This window comes from Solanum pennellii, chromosome 6 (genome assembly GCF_001406875.1).
Source record: "Solanum pennellii chromosome 6, SPENNV200".
In the NCBI taxonomy this organism is placed as follows: Eukaryota; Viridiplantae; Streptophyta; class Magnoliopsida; order Solanales; family Solanaceae; genus Solanum; species Solanum pennellii.
This window is the reverse complement of record NC_028642.1, coordinates 58694019-58716683: the sequence shown is the minus strand read 5'-3', so window position 1 is coordinate 58716683 and position 22665 is coordinate 58694019. Positions and strand designations below refer to the sequence as shown.

Genomic DNA, 22665 nt, shown 5'->3' with positions numbered 1-22665 from the left:
GCTATGGTGTATTGTGACAGTTTGAGCGCAATTTGTCTAGCCAAGGATCAAGTCCATCATGAGAGAACCAAGCATATTGACGTAAGGTATCATTTTCTGAGAAGTGAGAAGAGAATCAAGGTGAAGAAAGTAGGAACTGCTGATAATCCTGCTGATATGTTCACAAAGCCGGTTCCACAGAGCAAGTTTCAACACTGTTTGGACTTGCTCAACATCAGAAGCTGTTAATTGCCCTGCGGGGCAACTCTGAGGAAGAGGGAGAGGCCTGGCACTATCATAGTGCGTCTGAAGAATCTGTTCGGAGAATTCAAGTCAAGGTGGAGATTTGTTGAATGCCTTGAATCGGACCCGGCCCGACGGTATACAATGTTATTGTATTGGGCCCTTAATTATCTGTTAATTCTGTATGTTGGGCCCAAGCCTGTTAGGGCGTAGCTTAGCACTATATATAGACGCTATGGCAAACCCTATTCTGTAATTCTGTTCTTGCCTCTCCATAATAAAACTGCTCTCCCTCTTCCCCGTGGACGTAGCCAATTTATTGGTGAACCACGTAAATCTGTTGTCTTGTTTTTCGCGTTTATATTTTCTCGTATTATCTCAAATTCCGCATAACATAATTGTCACTCTACGGGCTTAAAATATTTATCGTATTTCTTATTTATACACTTTTTAAATATATAGTGTTGAGCTATTTATTTATGTTTGTAACTTAAGATATAATTGTTTCTCACTGTATATTTATTTTATTTATGTTTAATAATTGAGATGTTTGTAATCTTTAAGAAAATAGGGATAAAATAAAAAGAAAAAGAAAGAAGATTCTAATTTTAACTTCTAAAATGATAACTATTCAAAATCAAATGTTTTAAATAACTATGACAACAAGTATCTTGAAACGGGAAAAGTAATTTGTCTCTCTCTTTATTCCCTTCACTATTTTATACAACTTCTTCCTTTTTCCAAGAACTAGCTAGTTGGTTAATGTACTTAACAATAAAACTTAAAAACATATTATATTATAAAGTTTAAAAAATAAAAGTTGGTTGCTAAATACTAGTTTTTGATTCAGAGGTGAGGGCGTTGGATCTCTAGTCAAGCTGTAAAAAGTGTTATTTTGAGTTTTACTAGGTAAATGACATTTTATTTACGTAAACATTAAAAAATGCAAGGTGATTTGTTTGCACAACATGTGTTGTGGGCATTTCAGAGGTCTCAACTCTCAAGTTCGAACTCTAGCTATAGAGAAAATCATGTTGAGAGAGTCATCCCTAAATGGACCCTTTAGGCGTAATTTGAAGTTAATCGACAAACATCGAACGAAAAATCAAAAAATATAAATCTTAAAGTTGATGTAAAAAAAATTAGCCGATAAAAAGAGAAGGATTAAATAAAATATATGGAATCCAAATATCCATCTACAATCGTTGTGGGAATATAAGGATAAGACGGGGGGCCAAGAAATCAATGTATATGGCACGTCTGAAGATATACTACATTTTTATCTCAATTATAAACTTTATGATATTGACATTACAAGTTTAACAATTTCAAGTGACAATTCATTTTCATTAACCTTTTATCAATATTGATCCTGCTAACTTATTTTTTTTTTTTATATTTATGATCTCAAAATTATTTTATGAGATGACAAGTTGGCATCGACTAATAATATTCAAACTTGTAGTACTTCCAGGCCCAACTTATTAAAAATCATGCAATTTACTAGGCTATAACTAAGTCACAAAACCCTCAAAACTTAAAAGTATACATTATATTCACGTGAAAGCTTTAACTCGTGTATAATTTCACACATTAGGTGTAAATTAAATATTCTAAGTAGATTTTTTTATAAAAATTAAAATATAAAAAAAGCAAACATACGAAGAAGTTCAAAGAGTTAAACCACTGCTACACATACTTTAAAAAAAAGTTAACTTTAACCATGTAATAATAATATTATTATCGTCAAATAATATTAGAATAAACGTGTTCAGTCCTACGTGGCGTTACTTACACTTCAATGAACTTAAATTCAAGGTCAATTTCCACAAATTGCAAAATAAGTATTAATGTTTTTACCTATTCAATTAAATACTACCAAACCTACTTAAACTTGGCTGGGGTGAAAGAAATTAATTTTTAAAAAGACGCAATAGAGAGGAATTTATAACATGTAGTTCTCTTAGAAAAGTCTTATGTAATAACTTCAAGATTAGAATAACAACTTGCCATAATTAATTTATTAGTAACATAAATAATAAAAAAAAAAGTACTGAAAAATAATATAACAGCTTGCTATATATATTGAATTAAATTCTTTTTAATAGCGTAAATTTTCTTTCATAATTAGAAAAAAAACACGAAAAGGACCTTACTTGATCCAGTAGTAATAAATAATGATGACAAATTTTATATTTTTTAAAAAATAAACACTGTAACAGTTAAAATTGACAATTAATTTCCAAAAGAATGGGGAGGTCAGCATCAAAAAATCAAAATTTTGACTAACGAAATCAATGAAAAGATAAAAGCCTGCGGCCACGAACTTTGACCTCAATTGTTTAAAAAATATTTAATAATATAATCTACAAAAATTATTTTCTTATTCAACATTAATGCGATAATTCATATAAATATTGCAATATTTTGATACAAATTACAATATTTAAACGATATTTCCTTTTTAAATTTCAAAAAATACATAAATTCACATAAAGTAGAGTCGATGTACATATTTTTTTTCCAATTTAAGTACTTTAATTATACTGCTTACATAATTTAAGAAATCAAACATTATTTTTGAATCTTGTAATGTCAAAATAAAGGTGTTTTTTGTCAAAATTATTTCGTCTTAAATTGGTTATATAAAATGTTAGGGCTTAGAAAAAAGCTTATTAAATATAAAAAAATATTATATAATATAATTTTTAAGAAAAGTATAGTTGGTACTAAAGAGTAGCTATCAATAGTGACTTTATACTGGCACATCAACAGATTATTAATTTTTATCCAAAGTTTGTTCGACTTTTTTCTTCACGATATCTTTTGGTACATATTTTAGTTCATAATTTGGCACGATATAATTGACAATAAGCTACCGACAATCGACAAACATTTAAATGAATAAATGTTACACCTAGGAGGTGCTTCCTTTCTATTTGTATTATTATTATTTTTTGTGTTGGTGGACTACAAACTACATAGCTTTTTGAAGTAGGGTCATAAAAATAATAATTATGGATGAATATCATATTTTTAGGGGCCTACGTTAATACTTCTATATGTAAAAATAGTGTGGGTAGTATCTTGATTATTGTCCCTCTATGCTTGCTCTACTATCATACAACATAATTCCCTCATGCTGTTATAATATGATTATCAAACTGGATTATCATGGGATGATTAGAATTATGTAAAAAAAAATTATCAGAGTATCATACTTAAAAGTCTTATATATGAAAAAAGAACTCTTTGGAAGTGTCGTTATAAAAAACATATGAATTTTGCAATGTGTTGATTTCAGCGTAGATATTGAAGTCCGGTTAAAAAACAAAGAAATAAAAGATGAGAAAACTGATATACCCTTAAATTAGGTACAAATTGTTCATTCCTGATCTTTACAAGAGTTTGAGATCACTTGTAATGTCATGTGACAGATCGAGAGTGTGTATCTAAGTTTAGTTAATCATGTCGAGATGTATTTTTAATTATTGATTATTAATAATTTAAAGATAAAACCAATAATTTTTGTCAAATTCAAAAATATTTTCAATACTTCTCTAGTAAATAAATAAATTATAAAAACAATTTGTTAGGTTCATAGGAAATATAAGACAAACAAGAATCTTCCATGTATTAGCCGAATAAATGGCGTAGCCACACTTTGTGTGAAGGTGTTCAATTGGATACCTTCGTCGGAATATTATATCGCATATATACGTAAAATAATAAATTAAGTAGTTAAATAACATATTTTCGACACAACAATATGATGTAGTTTAGTGGTTTCAGACGTCTTGAAAGAGCAAAGATACAAAAATTTAAAGTGTGTGTGTTTGGATTTCACTACTAGAAATTTTTTTATTCACTTTTTAAGAAGAGTAGATTCACTTTAGCACTTGAACCCCCTACGTGAAAATTCTAGCTCCGCTACTTAGCCGAATATGTTATCAAATATATATGTGATGAGTTAATCTCAAATTTTATTTTAAAATTATTATTCTTTATCTGAAATATCATACATCATTTTAGAGAAGTATTGTTGATGGTGATGATGGAAGGACTGAGTTAGTATTGACCCCAATATATGAATAATTTTGTCTACTACTTCTATCTACGACCCAAAAGACCAGAAGCACTACCTAATAATTTATACTCCAAACAAACAACGTTGACCCCATCTTTTTATTTCCACTTAGCCATTGAGTACTTCACACCTCAATATTGTTGTTTTTTACCAAAAGAAAAAGAAAAAAACTTCATATGGTTTGATCTACATTGAGTTGATTTTTTTTGTGATTATTTCCTAAAAAATCTCAAAATTATGATAGTCAATTAGTCACCCGACTCTAAAAAATCAAAGGCAATAAGCTTGCATCATGCCAACACTTTGGCATGTTTATTGCGCTAGTAATCGTTAAGTTGAAACATTGGCACACGTACTAATTATTGTGCTAAAGCAACATTTTAAAATTTTCATTCAAGGTGAAACACTGATCACAATTTTATAAAAGATCACACACTATTAAAAATATCACTGTAGAGAAGTTTGTCATTTCTTATCAAAATCAAACTTGTTCAGCTACCCAACAAAATATTTATATTAAAGATTTTTTCAATTCTAGTACTTGAATTTGAATTTTCCTTTTAGTCAAGAGTAAAAATTTTTAAGTATAACATTATGATTTGATACGATTTGATGAGAAATGTCCCTCCGGAGAATAAGAGTACTAGAAAAAGTATAGTAACAGCTCATATGTTTAGAATTAAAACTCTGATTAAATGACAATTATAAAGATATAGGTAGGGCTCCACTCATAAATTAAAGTTGATCTCAAATTTTGCTGGGAGATTAATTAAGATAGATACTGCAAGCACTATAAAAAGAGAAGGTCCACCCTATCTGATTAGTGGAAAGATAAGTCAAAAGCACAAACACTATTGATGATAAACACTTTAATTAATTAATCTATTGAATTATTTTATCATTATAAAGTGTTTCCCCTTCATTAATCTTTTTAGGGAAAAGGGTCTGATATACCCCTCAACTTTGTCATTTAGAGCTGATATACCCCTTGTTATGAAAGTGGCTCATATATACCCCTACTTGTAAACAAATGGCTCACATATACCCTTTTCCTCTAACGGAAATGAAAAAAAAAATAATTTTAATCTAAATTTTTATTATTTTTTTCTAAAAAATATAATCCCATATGAGTAAATTTAATCCTTGTCAAGCATATTTTGTTACATTTTTTTTTGTTTCAATGACTAATTTAGAATTATTATTTTGATAATCAAATTTATTTATGTTTCACTAATATTCTTGTAAAACTTATTGTAGATGACCAAATTTTTTCTTCGAATACGAAATTAAATTACAATACACACAAAAAAAATAGTTTAATTTTTTTTCTTTAAACTAAGGAATGAAAGAAAAAAACAAAATAAGAATAAGAAACTCAAATAATTATAATAAAAGAAGTCAAAAAATAATTTATGTATGAAAAAAATTAAAATATACCTTGAACTTTGATAGAAGAATCATATATACCCCTAAATATTTTTTTAAAAAAAATTAGAAGTAATAAATATAAATTTAAAACTAATTTTTTAACTTCCGTTAAATGAAGGGTATATGTGAGCCATTTTGTAACGACAGGGGTATATGTGAGCCGTTTGTATAACGGTAAGGGCATATATGAGCCACTTTTATAACGAGGGGTATATCAGCTCCAAATGACAAAGTTGAGGGGTATATCAGACCATTTTCCCATCTTTTTATTTTAGAGTCCCCACCCCCACCCAAAAATGGTTGACTTGGGCCTTTCATGAAGGATACTGGAATTGGCCCTGGTCCAAGACTACAAACAGGCTCATTACTGGTGAGTTGGGCCAGTACAGGGTGATAAACTTTTTTTAAATTTTTTTTTTTCAAAATGTCAATATTTTAACATTTAAGGGAACCTAACAACACTTTCAATATTTAGTAAAAATGTCAAATTTTGGTTTGTTATGTATCTTATTTATATTTTTATTATTTGTTTTTATTTAAAGAATATAATTATTTGATAACAAAAGAGAGAAAATCAAGGGAGAGAATATTTCAAAAAAAAGGTAAGAATCACTTAATTTTCTCATCAGTTACATTTTCAAATAAAATTTAAACTTTGTTCTTTTTTTTTTCCAGAATGTTTACCTATTTAAAATTATATTCATTCCACAATATATTCTATTTATATTTATTATAGTTTTTTATTAGTTTGTATTCATTCCAATAGGTATACCGAAGTCTATATAGTCATTTAAGAAATATATTTGTATTCATATATTTTTTTTCTATATATTTGTTTTTTTCTTCAAAAATCCTGTATGTATTCATTTCAATATGTATTTTATTTGTATTTCTATTTATTCTAGTTTTTATTTAGAATTTTGTATACTAATATATAAAATACAAAAAATTAGTATGATGAAAAAGTGAATGAAATATAAAATTGAAAAGAAATAATTGAATATTTGGTGTACTTATTCTTAAATAAAATGCATAACTAGTTGACATACCTTTAGAATAAATACAAATTAGAAAAAAATGTCAAATTCAGAAACAATGCAACATAATTTTTGAATGAATACAACTATTAATTGTAAAAATACTAAAACAATATCAAAATTTAATATATACTTCCAAGTTTATGATTTACAAAAAACAATAAAACTATGAAATACAAAAATAAATACTAACTGTGGTACATTGACATAACTATCACAAAAAGAAACAAAATACAAAATGAATTAAATATATGAAATACAATTCCAAATCTATAGATACAAAATACAATAAAACAATGAAATACAAAAATACATACTGACTAAAACAACAACAAAATTCAATATACACTTTCAAATCTATGAATACAAAAAACATTAAAACTATGAAATATACACAATCAAACTCATATAATGTGTTACATTGACATAACTAACACACACACAAAAAAAAAAACAGAACACAAAATACAATAAATACATGAAATACAAAAATAAATACTAACTATAACATAATAAAAATTCCATATACACTTCCAAACGCATTGTAACATGAACTTTTTTTGAATCTTAAAAATTACTAAACAAATTAAACTAAACATGCAAAACACAAAACATACAAAAAAAAAAAACTCTTCTTCAACAAATAGGTCTTCTTCAACTTCATGGTTATGAATTTGTGTGGAATTTTGCACATCGACGGATTAAGGCATTTTTCCCCATCGTATATACTGCTTAGATTTAGAAGCGGAACCTACATTGTTGTTTAATTTTTGAGTGATAAAAAAAATTAAATAATGAAAAATCGGAAGAACTTTGATTATTTTGTCCAATACCTCTAGTAACTCTCTTGAAAACGTCCATTGAAGAGAGAATTATGTAGTCCAAAAGTTTAAAAAATGTTTTAATAACAAAAACAAAACAAAAAATAATAATAAAAAAACACTAAAATCAGTAAGTAAATAAATAAGGAATCTGAAAAACATAATACCCAGATCAATTTTAATCTTCAAATCAAATCTTGCAACGAAATTAAATGAGAATAATAGAAAATATTAATATATTGAATCGAAAATCTGTGGGATTGATTTGAAAAAATGTTAGAGAGAGAAATTGAAAAGAAGAGTAAGAAAAGAGAGAAAAATCTGGGGATTTGATTAAGATGAAAGTAAGAGAGAGAAATTGATAAGTTTAAGAAAAGAGAGAGAAAAATTAAAATATAAATATAAATATAAGAAAATGTGTAATCTATGAGAGAGAAAAAAAAGGGTGTAAATAATGAGAGAGAAAATATTAATAATATCAGAATAATTATTTATTTTTAAAATAATGACATTTTTGACATGTTTACTAATATTATTAAAGTATGGGTATTATCACTAAATAAGTTGGTTTTTTTGACTAGTTAGCTAAATTTCCCTTTTTTTTTTGCTGGCTTATGCATACCTCGGAAAGAATCTAATAGGAAAAATTACATGGTTAAGCAAATATATAATAGTTAATTAGTTATCATAACTATAATTTTAGTTAATTATCACTCACGACCAACATTCAGTGATAATTGCGTGAGATGGAGCTTCCATTTGTATAATTCAGAGTTTGTATAGTATAATTTGTATAACTTTTATATAATATAATTTTGTATAACATAATTTGTATAACTGTTTAAAATTCAGATATTTGTGTTTGTACAAATTCGTTACACAAAAATAGCTCAATTATACAAACGCACCTGTAAATTATATAAACTTACCCACAAATTATATAAACCCAAAAATTATACAAACGAGATAGCATGAAATGTAGCTACAACCCTTAAATATGCAAACTATAGGTATGAAGCATAATTAGATTTACTGGTGGCTATAACTATTTGTGAAAATTCTCCAATCCAATATACTATAGACTAATTTTGTAAGTTATTACAAATGTTAGATTACAATAGCTTAGTATTTTATTTATAACGTTGAAAACAATACATGAACAAATATAAGCAAACATGATTGGTACTAAAATTTTGGATTTTAAAGAAATGCATGCAAGGTGATGAATTATAGTTACAAATAGGTGGGAATATATATTGGACATGTACTATAAAACAAAAAGTCATCGACACAGAGTTGATTAATTAACCAGGAATCATCACAAGATTTCCACGAAGGAAGCAAACTGTTTTTGTCCTTGATTCACCAACCAAAGAAATGAAGATACAGATTAATTGACATATTTTGTACATGTGTAAAACAGCTACTTGATCAAACCTTTGAAATTTTATACACAAATCGACAGTACCAATTTTTTTTTAAAAAAATTATACATGTTACTAATCAGTCTAAGTTCAAGCTCGATATTTACGTGGACGTTATACAAGCAATTATTGGATTGAGAAATAGAACTAGAAGAGCTTCACATTTAAGCAAAGTCTGTTTATGCATATCATGCTTTCTCTGAGTCTAGTTCATTGTCTCCTTCTTCAGTCAATTCAAGTTCTTACTTATAACATTTTTGCAATTGCATTTGTGCTTTTACCTTTGAGTCGTTGTATTTACTTTCTAGAATTGTAATTAAACTTTAGTCTTACTAATATAATTGAGTATTTGATTGTAGTGTAATAATTGAATTTGAGTTTGTTACAATATATCTTAGTCATTTAAACGATAATTACAAATTGTTTATTATAAGTTCTATTTTTTCTTTCTTGTATACTACCAATTAATACCCAAGATTTGCTTTTACTTTCTTGTTATGAGCCATTCATGGTTTGATAAATTATTACTCAAAAATCAAAAGGAAATTAAAATTATCAGTAAAACAAGCTAAAATTTTATTTGAACATGGGAAAAATACCAAGTATACGATAAATAAATTGTTCTTAAAACTCAAAGTAACCAAACAAATCAATAACAAACACATTGCAAATTACAACAAAGCAAATACAATTACAATTACCAATAATTCAATTATACCATTTTAATTCCCATTTTGCCCTTTCTTCATGCAGACATAGCAATCTTTGGAACCGCAGGTTCAAGTTGACGTGGATTCAAGTAAACTTTAAGTCCATTTTTCATAAACAGAGTCAACGACATTTTCTGTTCAACTTTATGACCGGGAACCGGCAATAGCCGGTACCGAAGCAAAATAGCAGCAGCCACAGATTTCATTTGAAGGTAAGCCAAATCTTTGCCTAAACAAGTTCTCGGTCCACCATTAAATGCAACAAATTTATACCCATCTTTTGGCGGTTCGAACCGGTCTCCACCGGTCGAGAGCCACCTCTCCGGTTTAAATTCCATACAATCCTCACCCCAAACCGTTTTCATTCTCCCGACCGAGTAAATTGAATAAGTTACTGTTGAACCGGCTGGGACCCACGTGCCATCTGGCAAAACATCATCAGAAACAACATATTTAAAATCTTCAGGGACTGAAGGGTATAATCGTAAAGTTTCAGCTAAAGCCGCTTTGAGATAAATCAACTTATCGGCTTCATCAAAATTCAGCGGCTCTTCAGTCCATTTTTCACGATCATCGCCCCGGCTTTCCTTTAGAACGTTCGATATTTCTTCAATTATCTTATTTTCCACGCAGTTATTATTCATTACGTTCCAAAAGAACCAGCTCATAGCCACAGACGATGTGTCACGTCCAGCTAGAACAAAATTCAAAGCAATGCGTTTAAGTACATCACTTGGAAATGAATTACCGTTTATGTCCTTTTTCTTCATGAAACGTGACAATAAATCATCTGATGGACTTTCCTTACGAGAATCCAAAGCCTCGGATATGTAATTTTCAACAACTTTTAGGCTTTTTTGTAACCTTTTTTCAGCTCCAATGCCTAGAAATTTTTTCAACCTCCAAAGAAAATAAGGGTATAATAGTCTTTGCATAGTGGCTTCAGTGGCTGAATCAAAAGCTATAGCAAATGGATTTTCTGGCATTTTTGGTGAAAGCGTTTCAGGGTCTTTACCAAAAGTAAGTCCACAAATATTATCAAAAGTTAAACGGAGCAATAAATCTTGTAACTCGACCGGGTTTTTTTCCTTAGCGGCTTTATCCAAAATTACCCACAAACGGGTTCTGATGGTCCGGTTCACCCACCGGTTCATTGCTTGTCGTAATGTCCGGGTTGTGAATTCAAGAGCAGCGGTTTTTCTTTGCATGAGCCACGTGTCACCATCACTGTTGAAAATGCCTTGACCCAATAAGTCATCGAATGCGTTTTGCCATGTTGGTCCTTTAGGATAGTTATCGAACCTGGTATAGTACGTATAATAGTTGATTCAGATATCACGATTATATATATATATATAAATATACAACACTTTACTAGCGAAAAACAGCATAACACTAGCTAGATGTGTTTGAAGATATTTTGTTGTATATGAATCTTCTTTTGTTTTATAATGTGTTGTACAAAGAGACAAAAGATATCGTTGACTTGTCCATTTAAATATGTGTAATCCATATATAATATTCAACTATTATATTTTACATGATACGTTTAAAATCGTAATGTCAAACCTGGTTCGAAGAATATGCTCGATGTTTTTGGGGTGACATGTGACGGTATAAAACCCTTGTTTCCAAGCTAGAAATGGTATGCAAATAGTACATGTTTGATATGTTGCGGATACACCAGTAGACCTTAGGTTTTGAGAAATCCAATCATGAAATCTCCTTCTATTTAAGAAAGTATAAGGGAGGCTACCAACTAATGGCCACACTTTTGGACCACTTAACCTTTGTGCAAGTAGATAAAACCAAAGAAAATAAACAGTAATTGATGCTATTATTCCAGAATAAACTAGTATAGGATCCATTTTGATTTTTTTCTTTTTTTTTTTTGGTTTAAGTGAAGTAGAGATGAAAAGAGAATGAATGTGTTATGTGGAAGAAGGGAGAGTATGATTTATATATATATATATATATATATTTGTAGAATGTATTAAAGGAAAGGTTTAGGAGAGAGTTGTTGAGAATTTTTATTAACTTATGAAAGAAAAGTTAAAAGAAAGAAGGTCCTTATTCGGTTGATAGGAATTAATGTAATGAATTTTATTAATTTTCTTACGAAAACTTTACTAACTTTGCTTTGCTTTAGCTTCATAATATAATTTGTACACGTCTCATGATCATGAATTCTCTTGTGCGTTACAATTTTTTAAAAAGAATTGGGTCATGTAGTACTTGATACAAATTTTAAACTAATTTAATCAATTATTTGTTCGTTCAAATATCTATAGGCTGTTCAAGAAATTATGATATATTTTTTAGGTCATAATTTAGTAATTAAAGTCCTTGATACAAATAAATATTTACATCTTATGATTAACCATGTAAATTATTATCTAAGAAGAGAAAAATGGAACATAATATATATTTTCCTCGACCAATTATAATAAATAATTTTTTTTTAAAAAAATATGAAAGTTTCACATGAGCATAGAAGTGGGGAGTGGTTGGAAATCGGTTTAGCTGTGTTGAGAAATACATGTTTTCTCCAAAATCTGGAAAACTATTCTAAAAGGTTTAGTTTCTGCACGCAGTTGATTAGAAAGCTTAAATTAGAAGCTTTAAAAAACAAACTCCCTAAATTGGTTTTGTTAAAATTTAACCCTTTTTGAGGTTGGTTTGTAGAGATAAATAATAGTTTTTGCTTTCGATGTACTTTTATCGATAGGTACATAACTCAAAACCTCTGATTAAATATAACAACGTTCGTGTCCACGGTACTAAGTACGGTTTTGGCAAATGGGAAAGTCTTCCCAAGCAACAAAAAGAGATAGACAACCTCCAACTTTTCTTGATTTTAGCTTTTTCTTAAGAAAATCTGTGTGTTTTACAACAACTTTGACTTTTGTAGTATAATAAAGGCATTGGCTACAACTTACGACATTAGAATGTCATTAAGCAAATGATCTGATCACCATATAATTAAACATGTTAGAATACATTATTTCCATAACTAATCCTGTTATTACATCAAAGTTTAAGAAACTTCTAATTAACACTGAAAATTAAGGAAACAGTTCATGCCAGATTGTTTCATAGTTTAAAAATTTCTTTGACAATATATGTGTACACTCTAATTTATATGTGTGTCTTGTAGTTGTATCAGGGTCGTACTAAATTTGGATTCGCGCGTTGCAGAGACTATTTCTAGGGGCAATGCTCCAACAAACATTTTTTCCATTTTCATAATTTCGAATTCGAGACCTCTTGGAGGAACGGAACCATCTAATTAAACTATAATTTATTGGGAAATTTTCACATATAGCCACTCAAAAATAATTAATTACTCTCTATAGCTATAGTTTGACAATTACAATTTGTAGCTACATGTAATATGGAGGAGAGATGCGAGCGATACCGGGAGAGAGAGGAGAGAGGCGAGAGAGGGGAGAAAAGTGAATTGTATAGGTATATTTGTTAGATAATTGTATATTATACATATGTATTTGTACATATGACAATAGAGATTTGGAGAGGGAGGAGGGAGGCGAGCAAGATCAAGAAAGGGGGGAGAGAGACGAGAGAGACTGGAGAGGGATGAGAGAGTCGACCAAGATCAAGAAAGGGAGGAGAGAGGCGAGCGAGAGAGGGCAGAGAGTTGGATAGAGGTGAATTGTATATGTATATAATTGTATATTATACAAATGCATTTGTATATATGGTAAGCGAGATTGGAAGAGGGAGGGAGAGGCGAGTGAGATTGAGAGAGGGAGGAGAGGGGCGAGTGAGAGAGGCATAGAGGTGAATTATATATGTATATAGGTTAAATAATTGTATATTATACATATGTGTTTGTATATCCTGGCGAATTATACATATACAAACGTGACTAATTATACAAACTCGAAGTCAGCCCACGTAATTAATGTATAACGTTAGTCGCGAGTGGTAATTACAACAAAATATAGCTATAATAATAATTAAATAGTATAAATTTGCTTAGCCGCGTAATTTTCCCTATTTATATTGGGAAGTTTTAACAGGCTTGAGCTGGACTGGACTGGAAATTCAGGTCCAGTTCAACACCGCAGTTTATTTACAGCCCAATAAAAGGGTCCAATTAAGTACTTATCCAATGACATTATACTTTGTCCTAATATTTATTTGAGTAAATTCTTTCGTATATACATAAGTAGATAATTAAATTTGTATAAAATTGAATAAATAAACATACACCTCATATAGCCATCTTTCCGGGTTGTCAACACATCACTAATTAAGCATGTTATATAAAGCTATTAGTAGTTGGGAATCGGTTTAGCTGTGTTTTGAGAAATAAGGCTTTGCTCCAAATCCTTGAAAAAAATGATTCTATTAGAATTAAAAGGCTTGAATTTATGAAGCCTAATAAAAAGTTTACGATATTTGTCGAAATGTATCATTTTTTTAAAAACGTACTTACTAAAAAAATGTGTATCGAGAAGGATGGAATAGCCGAATCATAACTATAACTTCTTGTTTTTTCGTTCTGACACACTTTTTTCTTAGTTTGTTCCAAAATAAAAAAAAGACATGGTTTTTATATTAATTTAATTTTAAATATATTTTTTGAATTTTGTATCAAATTTTAAAATATCCCATAAGACGGAAGGGGTATATTTTTCTAGTTTGGAATATAATTGGCTCTACATGTCCACTATGATCACAACTCACAAGTGGTGCAACAATCCGCCACGTGTCAATTCCTCCATCACATGGCAAGATGACTTCTTAATCTTTTTCCTATTTCCACCTAAGGAAATAAATTACAAATTAAATAGACCAAAAAAAATATAAATTCAATTTTTAAAATTAAAAAAAAAAATGGGAGAAGTAGAAGGGATAATAAACTTGTGGAGAACTCGCGCTACAATCACCTTCATCGTACGGCTCATATTGATCCTACCAGAAATCAATTCAACTATATTATCCACATTCAAAATCCCTTGTATTTCTTCTACACAGAACAGAAGAATTGAAAAAAAAAAAAAGCCCTAATTTAGAAATTCAATGGCGTCGTTGAACATGTTCGTCAGTCCGATAGCAACCGTAACCGCACAACAACATCGAAGTAGAGTATACACCGCGGCTACGGCGTCGAAGAGCTCCGGTGGAAGTACTGAGGAGAAATCGCTTTTGGATTTTATACTTGGTGCATTGCAGAAGCAAGACCAGCTATTGGAGACAGATCCACTGCTGAAAAAAGTAGAGGAAAAGAGTGTAAGCACCACCAGTTCTGGGCGGAAGAACTCTGTTGCTGTTCCTCCGAAGAAGAATTCAAATGGCGGTGGATTTGCAGGATTTGGTGGTCTCTTTAATAAGAAGGACTGATTTCTACTATGTGAGATCTGCTTAATTTTTTTTTGAGAATTGGGAAAAACACAAAAATTCTTCTTCCTTGTATGAAATTTATAATTTACTTGGCTCTGTAATCTATTACTACTATTAAATTGAATTGAACAATTCATCACAGCTACTTGCTTGATCTGCAACTTTGGTTATTTGGTCATCATAGCTGCATAAGTCTACTACTATAACATAAAGAATTCAGTTGGGATTAAAGTTATTAATTGTTGAAAAATGATTGTGAATTTATGTTATTACATTTTTCTTCCAACAAAAATCATATCTGTTGGCAGAGGCGGAGTTGATGGTTCGGATGAACCCACTAGTTTTTCATAGATTTTATATTTATTTAGAAAATTAAATAAATATATGTATATTAATATGGGAATTTTCAAATAAAATTTGTTTGGAACCATCAAACTCTTAACTTTAGTTCTGCCTCTATGCGTTGGTGAGTTTGCACCTCTTGGATTCTATTTCATCAAACAAGTATGTTCATTTTATGATGTGAGCGAAGTAATCCATAACTTCGGCTACGGTTGAGTGAATTAAATTCTTCAAGAACACATAGTAAGTTTTGTGGTCTCGAATATTATATCCTTCTCTTCATGATTTATCTATTTCTAATTTACTCTGGTTTTTTGGTTTGTACACATACTAACAATATCATAAACCGATTAGAAGTTAGAAATAATGTTAATTAGTGAAAATTGATAGTAGTTTCAAAACAAGGATAAATAATCTGCGACAATCGGTTGAAGTAAATTAAACCTGCTGAAAAGTTTATATCACGCGACTAAAACGGCAAAATGTTTGAATCTAATAAGAAAATAAACTTTAAGACTAGTTCAACTCTAAAAGCTAGTTAAAAAGTGAGGATTGTTCGACCAAAATTATATATAACCAGTGTGCATTGGATCGCTTCTCTCCGAGTTTTGGTTCCAAAAAGAGACTCTAAAATATATATTAGGTAGAACACAAAAGGAGAGACAAGATAGCTCTATATATATTTTTTTTTTTGGAAAATTGTATATAATAGCAAACTAATAACCTAAAATAAATGGAGTAGCTAGGGTTTGATTTAATTGTGCTCTATAGCAAACGTTTGCAAAAAATTGTCAGGCGCCTCTCTCCCAAATATCTCGCTCGCCACTCTCCAATCTCTTGCTCGCTTCCTCTCTTTTTATACAAACACAAGTGTATAAAAATTGTTTCTAATTGTATAAAGCAGAGAAAATTGTATAAATACATATATTTTTGTTCCCCTCTCTCCCCTCTTCCATATCTCGCTTGTCACTCTCCCAAATCTCCCTCGCCACCCTCGCCTTTCTCACTTATACAAACAGAAGCGAAATGTATAAATTGTGTTTCTGTTTGTATAAAGCGTAAGAAAATTGTATATACACATGCAGTACATATATTTTCATCCTATACACTTATAATTATACAATAAAAATATTCTCCTGCCCAGTTTCTTCCTTTCTCTCTTTCTCGTTTTATACAATTTTCAAATTGTATCTAATTTCTCTCTTTCTCGTTTTATACAATTCGATTCAATTGTATATTCCTTGTCAAGTCTCTTTTGTCTTTCTCTCTTTCTCATTTTATACAAATTCAAATTTTATATAATCGTTCTATACACTTATAATAATAAAATTCATTGTATACACTTCGTTTTTATACAGTTCTCTGCCCAAGTATCTTTCTCTTTCTTGTTTTATACACTTCGTTTTATACAATTTGCTTCAACTATATATGTATAGCGAATTATACAGTTTCTATGTTTGCTATGGAGCGCAATTATGCAAACTTTACTATAGCATACAAATATGATTTTTTCATTTCTTAAAGGAAATTTTAATGGAATTGAATGTAGCACAACATTTTTGTATAATTGAAGGGGGTGATACCAAAAGTGTTGGTGATATCAGCCAGGCAGGAAGCAGATATTGGTTCGACGTTAAGTGGACATCTTACTATTGGGTCCAGTGGAGAATAAGTTGATGAAAAGGTCCAGCCCACAAGAGGAAACAAGCACAGACTATTCAAGCCTCAAATTTAATGGACTATTTAGGGAAGAAACAGGCAAATAGCCATTTTTAAGATGGCTAATCAAGTTTTATTCAGAGTATTAGACACATGTGGTAAAGAAATGGATTTCGTGTCTAACTAAACACTAAAAACTAAACTTTTCCTCATCCCAACGATGTGGGACATAACACCCCGTTTCACCCCATGACTAGACATATGATGTATGAGCAATTTAGTATGGAGGAACAAAATTGATAAATCATAAATTGGGATGGATCTGACTTTAATATCAAATCGTTACAGAAGATTCAACCTATCCCACGCTACATCAGGAAAAAAATTCACCCTGCCCGTTCGATTGTCATCCCTAATATTTATTGGAAAGACCATTTGACGACCGCAAATTAGGAAGGCTATTATAAAGTATGATAGGTGACAGGTTCCAGCACCATTAAAAGTTGGGCAAAGTAGGCAGGATTTAAAGCGTTTAATTAGGCGTTTGGACACATGAGTTTGATTGAAATTTGGGGGGAAAAAACAATATCACCTTCTGTACATGCACATCATTTTCCATTTGGAGACATCTCCATGTACTCTTATTATAAGAGTTGGGCATAATTAGGCAAAATTCAAAATCGAATCGATATCAATTTTTTCTTTTTTATTTAAACACATGCATGTACTCTTCTTTTTTGTCAGTTATTACCCTTCTTTTACTTTAAAAATTGTCTTATAGTGGTTTTGGAAAACTAAATTCTCATCATGTTAGTGTACTATTGTACAATGTTATTAAAAATCAGTAACAGGAACAACAATTGTGTACACCATATGTTAACACAACAACACGAATTTTACAGAACTTGCATGTGTCGAACCTCCATAAACTAGATGTTCTAATTTTGTGTGTTTATGGTAATGTTAAAGCACTAGAGAAAATAATTCTCTTTAAAACCGAAAAATACAAAAACGTTTATTGTCTATGTTAAAAAATTACAAAAGTTAAGATTGATGGATTCCTTATAACGCTTGACTAATTCTTCTCCCTTTGAATTAGCTAGCTTTTGTGGTATGAGTTAGACTTTACACACAATTTAACATGATATCAGAGTAAAGAACCATCTCACCCAATTTTGAACCCCTGAAATTAAAATTGTCCACATGCTCAAGACCTAATTTAATCTTCTTTAAGAAGAGAAGAAGAGGTATTCCCAGAAAAGTGAGTTAGTCAAGACATATACTACAATAGTCAAAAACTTTCTTATATTCCCAGAAAATTTATATAAACTATAATTAATTAAAGATCGAGTCTTTGTTTTGAGTCTCACCTCACAAGTTAGTTTTTAAGGTCGAGTTAGATTTCCTGACTACAAATATTTACTTATCTTTAAATGAATTAAATTTTAATGGAAACTTTACAACAATCCATAAGACTCTAGAGAGCACATGATCATTTATATATATCCCCTAAAAAAGAAATCATTTTTCTACTGACTTGAACACAAATTTAAGCAAGACCAAAAAACAAAACTATAATACTAATACGTACAAAATGTAATCATAGTATCTTACAACACAATTGAGGAGCTAGAAACAGAATTAGATCTGGGCAAACGTGACGATGATGAATTGATGAAGTTGATACAATCTTTGATGGCCTCAACTCTATGATCAGAATTGATTAATATTGGAGGATCAGATAATGGCTTATTAGAAGAATTAACTTTGCCTGAACTTCTTGGAGACATCATCCTTACAATAGCAACTATCTTCCCTCCAAAACGTTTGAATAATTTAATCGCGGATAATTCTGATGTTGATCTCTTGAAACTATTATACCCTCTTTGCGTATTACTATATGTTGCTTCATTTGCTCTTTTTTTATTTGAGCCTTTTTTTGTCAACATGATCTTATAGAAAAAAAAACTAAGAAAATTTGGAGTGTATATATATTATAAAGAGGATGAAAAAATGGATGTGTGCCTTTAATAGAGAATTAAGTGAGAAAAAAGACAAGAAAATAAATGATGAAAGGTGAAGGACAAGAAGGCTACTTGGTACGAACTCTTTTAATGCATGTAAAGAGTAAATTAAACATGCCATGGGCAATTCTAATCAATGGGAAAGTGACTTAAAACAATAACAAGAGAGAATTGTCAAAACGTATTGATGAAAGATGTTCAAGTTGATTGATCTAGCCAACTAATTAATTAGCTAATTTTGTGTTCCATCATCTTTGATTGATTTCAGCACTTGGAGTCTTATGTTATTGCTATCTTAGTCCACAATTTAGTAGCAAAAATATGTAATGGTAATTGAGTTAACGTCATTACAGTCAAAATTGCTAAAGTTTTTAACGGTATTTATACAGAGTATTGACTATAAATACTCATATTATATTATTGTTGTTAAATAATTTTTGCTTATTCGTTGTATTGCTACCAAAAGAAAAAGAAGCAATATTTATTGTTTCTTCAATACTAACTACAAGCGCTTTATTTCGAATTTTTTTTACTTTCTGATGTGAATATGGATTAGTTGTTTAATCTAGTGCCAAAACGAATATTGGATACGAGATGGAGCAAATATTATGGAGCTAGGATGTGTGTGTTATTACCAAACGATGTAAAATGGACGAATTAAATTGTATTTGAAGGTGTCAAAACGAATTATTCTAGTAAACATGTTAGGTAGGGGTTATGACATTGAAAGGTTTAATAAGTTTTGCCTCATGGGCCACACTTTTGGCATTGAAGGTTTGCCATTCCTGCCTAGTAGTGTGGGGAGTACTAAGGCAAGGTATTCCTCCGTCCTATTTTATGTGACACATGTAAAATGGAACAGATGGAGTTTTAATGACATTAGTTTGTTAATGAGCAACTTTTACGTCTAGCCAATATGAAAATGATATTTGTATGTTATAGCTATAGTTTGCATAATTCCACTCCATAACAAACTTTATGTTTGCTATGCTATTAATATGTATATTTCGCTATACACATACAAAAAAAGAATTGTATAATCTGTTTCGGTATACATATACAAAAGAATCAATTATACAATATGTGTTTGTATTACCATATGTGTATAGGACGAAAATATATGTATTTGTATTTGTATATACAATGTTCTCGCGCTTTATACAAACACAAACAATGTATACATTTGTGTTTGTATAAAGTTAGAGACGCTAGTGAGACTGGCGAGTGAGATCTGGAAGAGTCGAGCGAGGGGAACGAAAATATATGTATATATACAATTTTCTCTCGCTTTATAAAAATACAAACACATTTTATATATTTTTTGTTGTATAAAAGCGAGAGAGGCGAGGGAGACTACCCTGTGAGAACGAGAGTGGGGTACAATTAAATCAAACTATGGTTATAACATTTAATTTGAATTAATAGTTTGCTATTATATATAATTTTTCTTTTGTTAATTCACATATAGAATGTGGTAGCAACTGATTGGGCTGATGATAGGAAATGTTAGCTTGGCTTGGCCCATAGTGAATGACTCTTTTGGCATTACATTTCATGCTCATGAACACACCATTATATGCATTTCAAATCAACAAATATATAGTAGAAGTGCACGCTGGGAAAACAACATAGACAAACAAATAAAGCCATTTCAGAGTTTAGAATTATTTCACAAAAATCTTTGTAGAAAGAGGACCAATACATGCATGTGGTCTGAACAAACCAATTTGAGGGACTTAAATATGACATTAATTGTCGGCAACTACAATAGTAAATGGGTAGCTACAAGTTGCTTGAGTGATTTTATTTAATTTGTTGAAATTTAGTCACAATTTGAGGACCACCAAAATCACTAATAATACCCTACAAATCACACAAATGACCCAAACACACAAAGGATAATGATAGTCAGTCAACATATATAGAAAAATTCCGTCTAGCTATAGAGGCAGATTTAGGATTTTATGTTTGTCGATTAGGCATCATCTAATATATATACACATAAAGATTTAGGGAAAATGGCATTTTTAGTCTTTATGTTAAGGCTAATTTCTTATTTTAGTCCTTGTGTTATCTAATTTAGCAATATTGACCTTCAATTATATCAAGTAAGTGATTTTAATCCTTCAACTAACAGATCCGAAAAAGTTAACAGAGAATTCACTGCTAAAAGGAGTAATTCGAGTATTTTTAAAGTTATTGCTTGAGAAAAAAATAATTTTTAAAAAGAATTTTTGCTGCAAATCTATCGTTCGTCGATGTAAGAGGGAGGGTTAATGCCTATCAAGTTGGTTTTGTTGAAATTGTAGCTTAAATTGATGAGCTTGTTCTTCAAGATAGAGACATGGAAGACTTAGCTTGTTTTTCAAAAAGAGAGAATTAAAATGAAATATCCGAACACTCTGTTAATTTTTTTTAATCTGTTAGTTAAAGGATCAAAATCACTCACTTGATATAATTGAAGGTTAATAGTGCTAAGTTAGATTACACAAGGTCTAAGATAAGAATATAGTCTTAATACAGGGACTAAAAAGGCCGTTTCCCCAAAGATTTACTATATACTTTATATTTTTCTTATCTCAATTTATATGACTCATTTTTTCTTAATCTAAGAAAAGATGATACATTAGTAACAATTTAACTTTAAAATGCTAATTTACTCTTAACGAATTGATTTATAGTCACAAATCAAAAATGTCTATCACTTATTTTAGACAATAAGTTTCAAACTTTCATATCAAGTCAAACAACATCAATGTTAATAGCTAATAAGGATAAAATAGGAAGAATAATATTCATTTATGCATTGATTTTATAAAATGAAAAATATTAATGACCAACTATTATTTTTAATAATGACAACGTATAAAGTGTAGTCGAACAATTAAATGTATCGTCATTAATTTCATAAATGATTTAAGTGTAGTTTCTTCTTACAAATTATTAAGATGAAACCCCTTTTTCCATTTCCACTTCTTAATTAATGTAGAACTATAACTAATTAATCAATAGTTCAATAAATCTTGAATTACAATGAATGTTGAACTACCATAAATACATTTCAAGTTCAATGATAGAAAAGACTACTTAATTCTTATCTGTTCGTTCATGTTTGTAAAAAAAAAAGAAAAAAAGAGAACATTTATGCAAAATATTCTATCTTGTGGGTCACCTTGTCTGATTCATTTGATGCAAAATATTCTATCTTGTGAGTCACATTTTTTTTTAATTTCATACTCAAATTATTAAGAGTGTAAGTTTTATATTAAAATTATTGAAAATTACATATTCTTTTTTTATATCATTTTTATTATACTGTGTGTAATATATTTCCTCTTTTATTTAAAAAAATTATTATATCGCACTCTATATGCACAAAACATTCAACTTTGACAAAAATTAAATAATTTAAATTATTAATATTAGCTAAAATTAAAAAAAAAAATCAAAAATTATTATCCAAAAAAATAATACTTCTTTTATAAAATATTTTTCTTACCCCACTCCACCACTTTCTCTCAGACCCCACCCCCCACCCCCG

At 29.8% G+C, this 22665-nt stretch overlaps 2 protein-coding genes across 2 annotated transcripts; one reads left to right on the top strand and one right to left on the bottom strand.

Moving 5' to 3' along the window:
• Positions 1–9622: 9622 nt before the first annotated feature.
• On the bottom strand, positions 9623–11655 carry LOC107021848 (cytochrome P450 86A1). Its single transcript, XM_015222565.1, has 2 exons — positions 11299–11655; positions 9623–11031 (listed from the first exon to the last, which is right to left on the bottom strand). Exons 1-2 carry the CDS (start codon positions 11595–11597, stop codon positions 9765–9767), a joined length of 1566 nt encoding a protein of 521 aa, XP_015078051.1. The 5' UTR covers positions 11598–11655; the 3' UTR covers positions 9623–9764.
• Positions 11656–14595: 2940 nt separating this feature from the next.
• Positions 14596–15253, top strand: LOC107021170. The gene has a single exon (XM_015221777.1). It carries the CDS (start codon positions 14779–14781, stop codon positions 15097–15099), a length of 321 nt encoding a protein of 106 aa, XP_015077263.1. The 5' UTR covers positions 14596–14778; the 3' UTR covers positions 15100–15253.
• The last annotated feature ends 7412 nt before the right edge of the window (positions 15254–22665 follow it).

Coding starts and splice junctions, on each gene's coding strand:
- LOC107021848 (XM_015222565.1), bottom strand. CDS start 11,597: ATGGATCCTATACTAGTTTATTCTGGAATAATAGCATCAATTACTGTT. Junction 11,032..11,298: donor GAGCATATTCTTCGAACCAG/GTTTGACATTAC, acceptor GTACTATACCAG/GTTCGATAACTATCCTAAAG.
- LOC107021170 (XM_015221777.1), top strand. CDS start 14,779: ATGGCGTCGTTGAACATGTTCGTCAGTCCGATAGCAACCGTAACCGCA.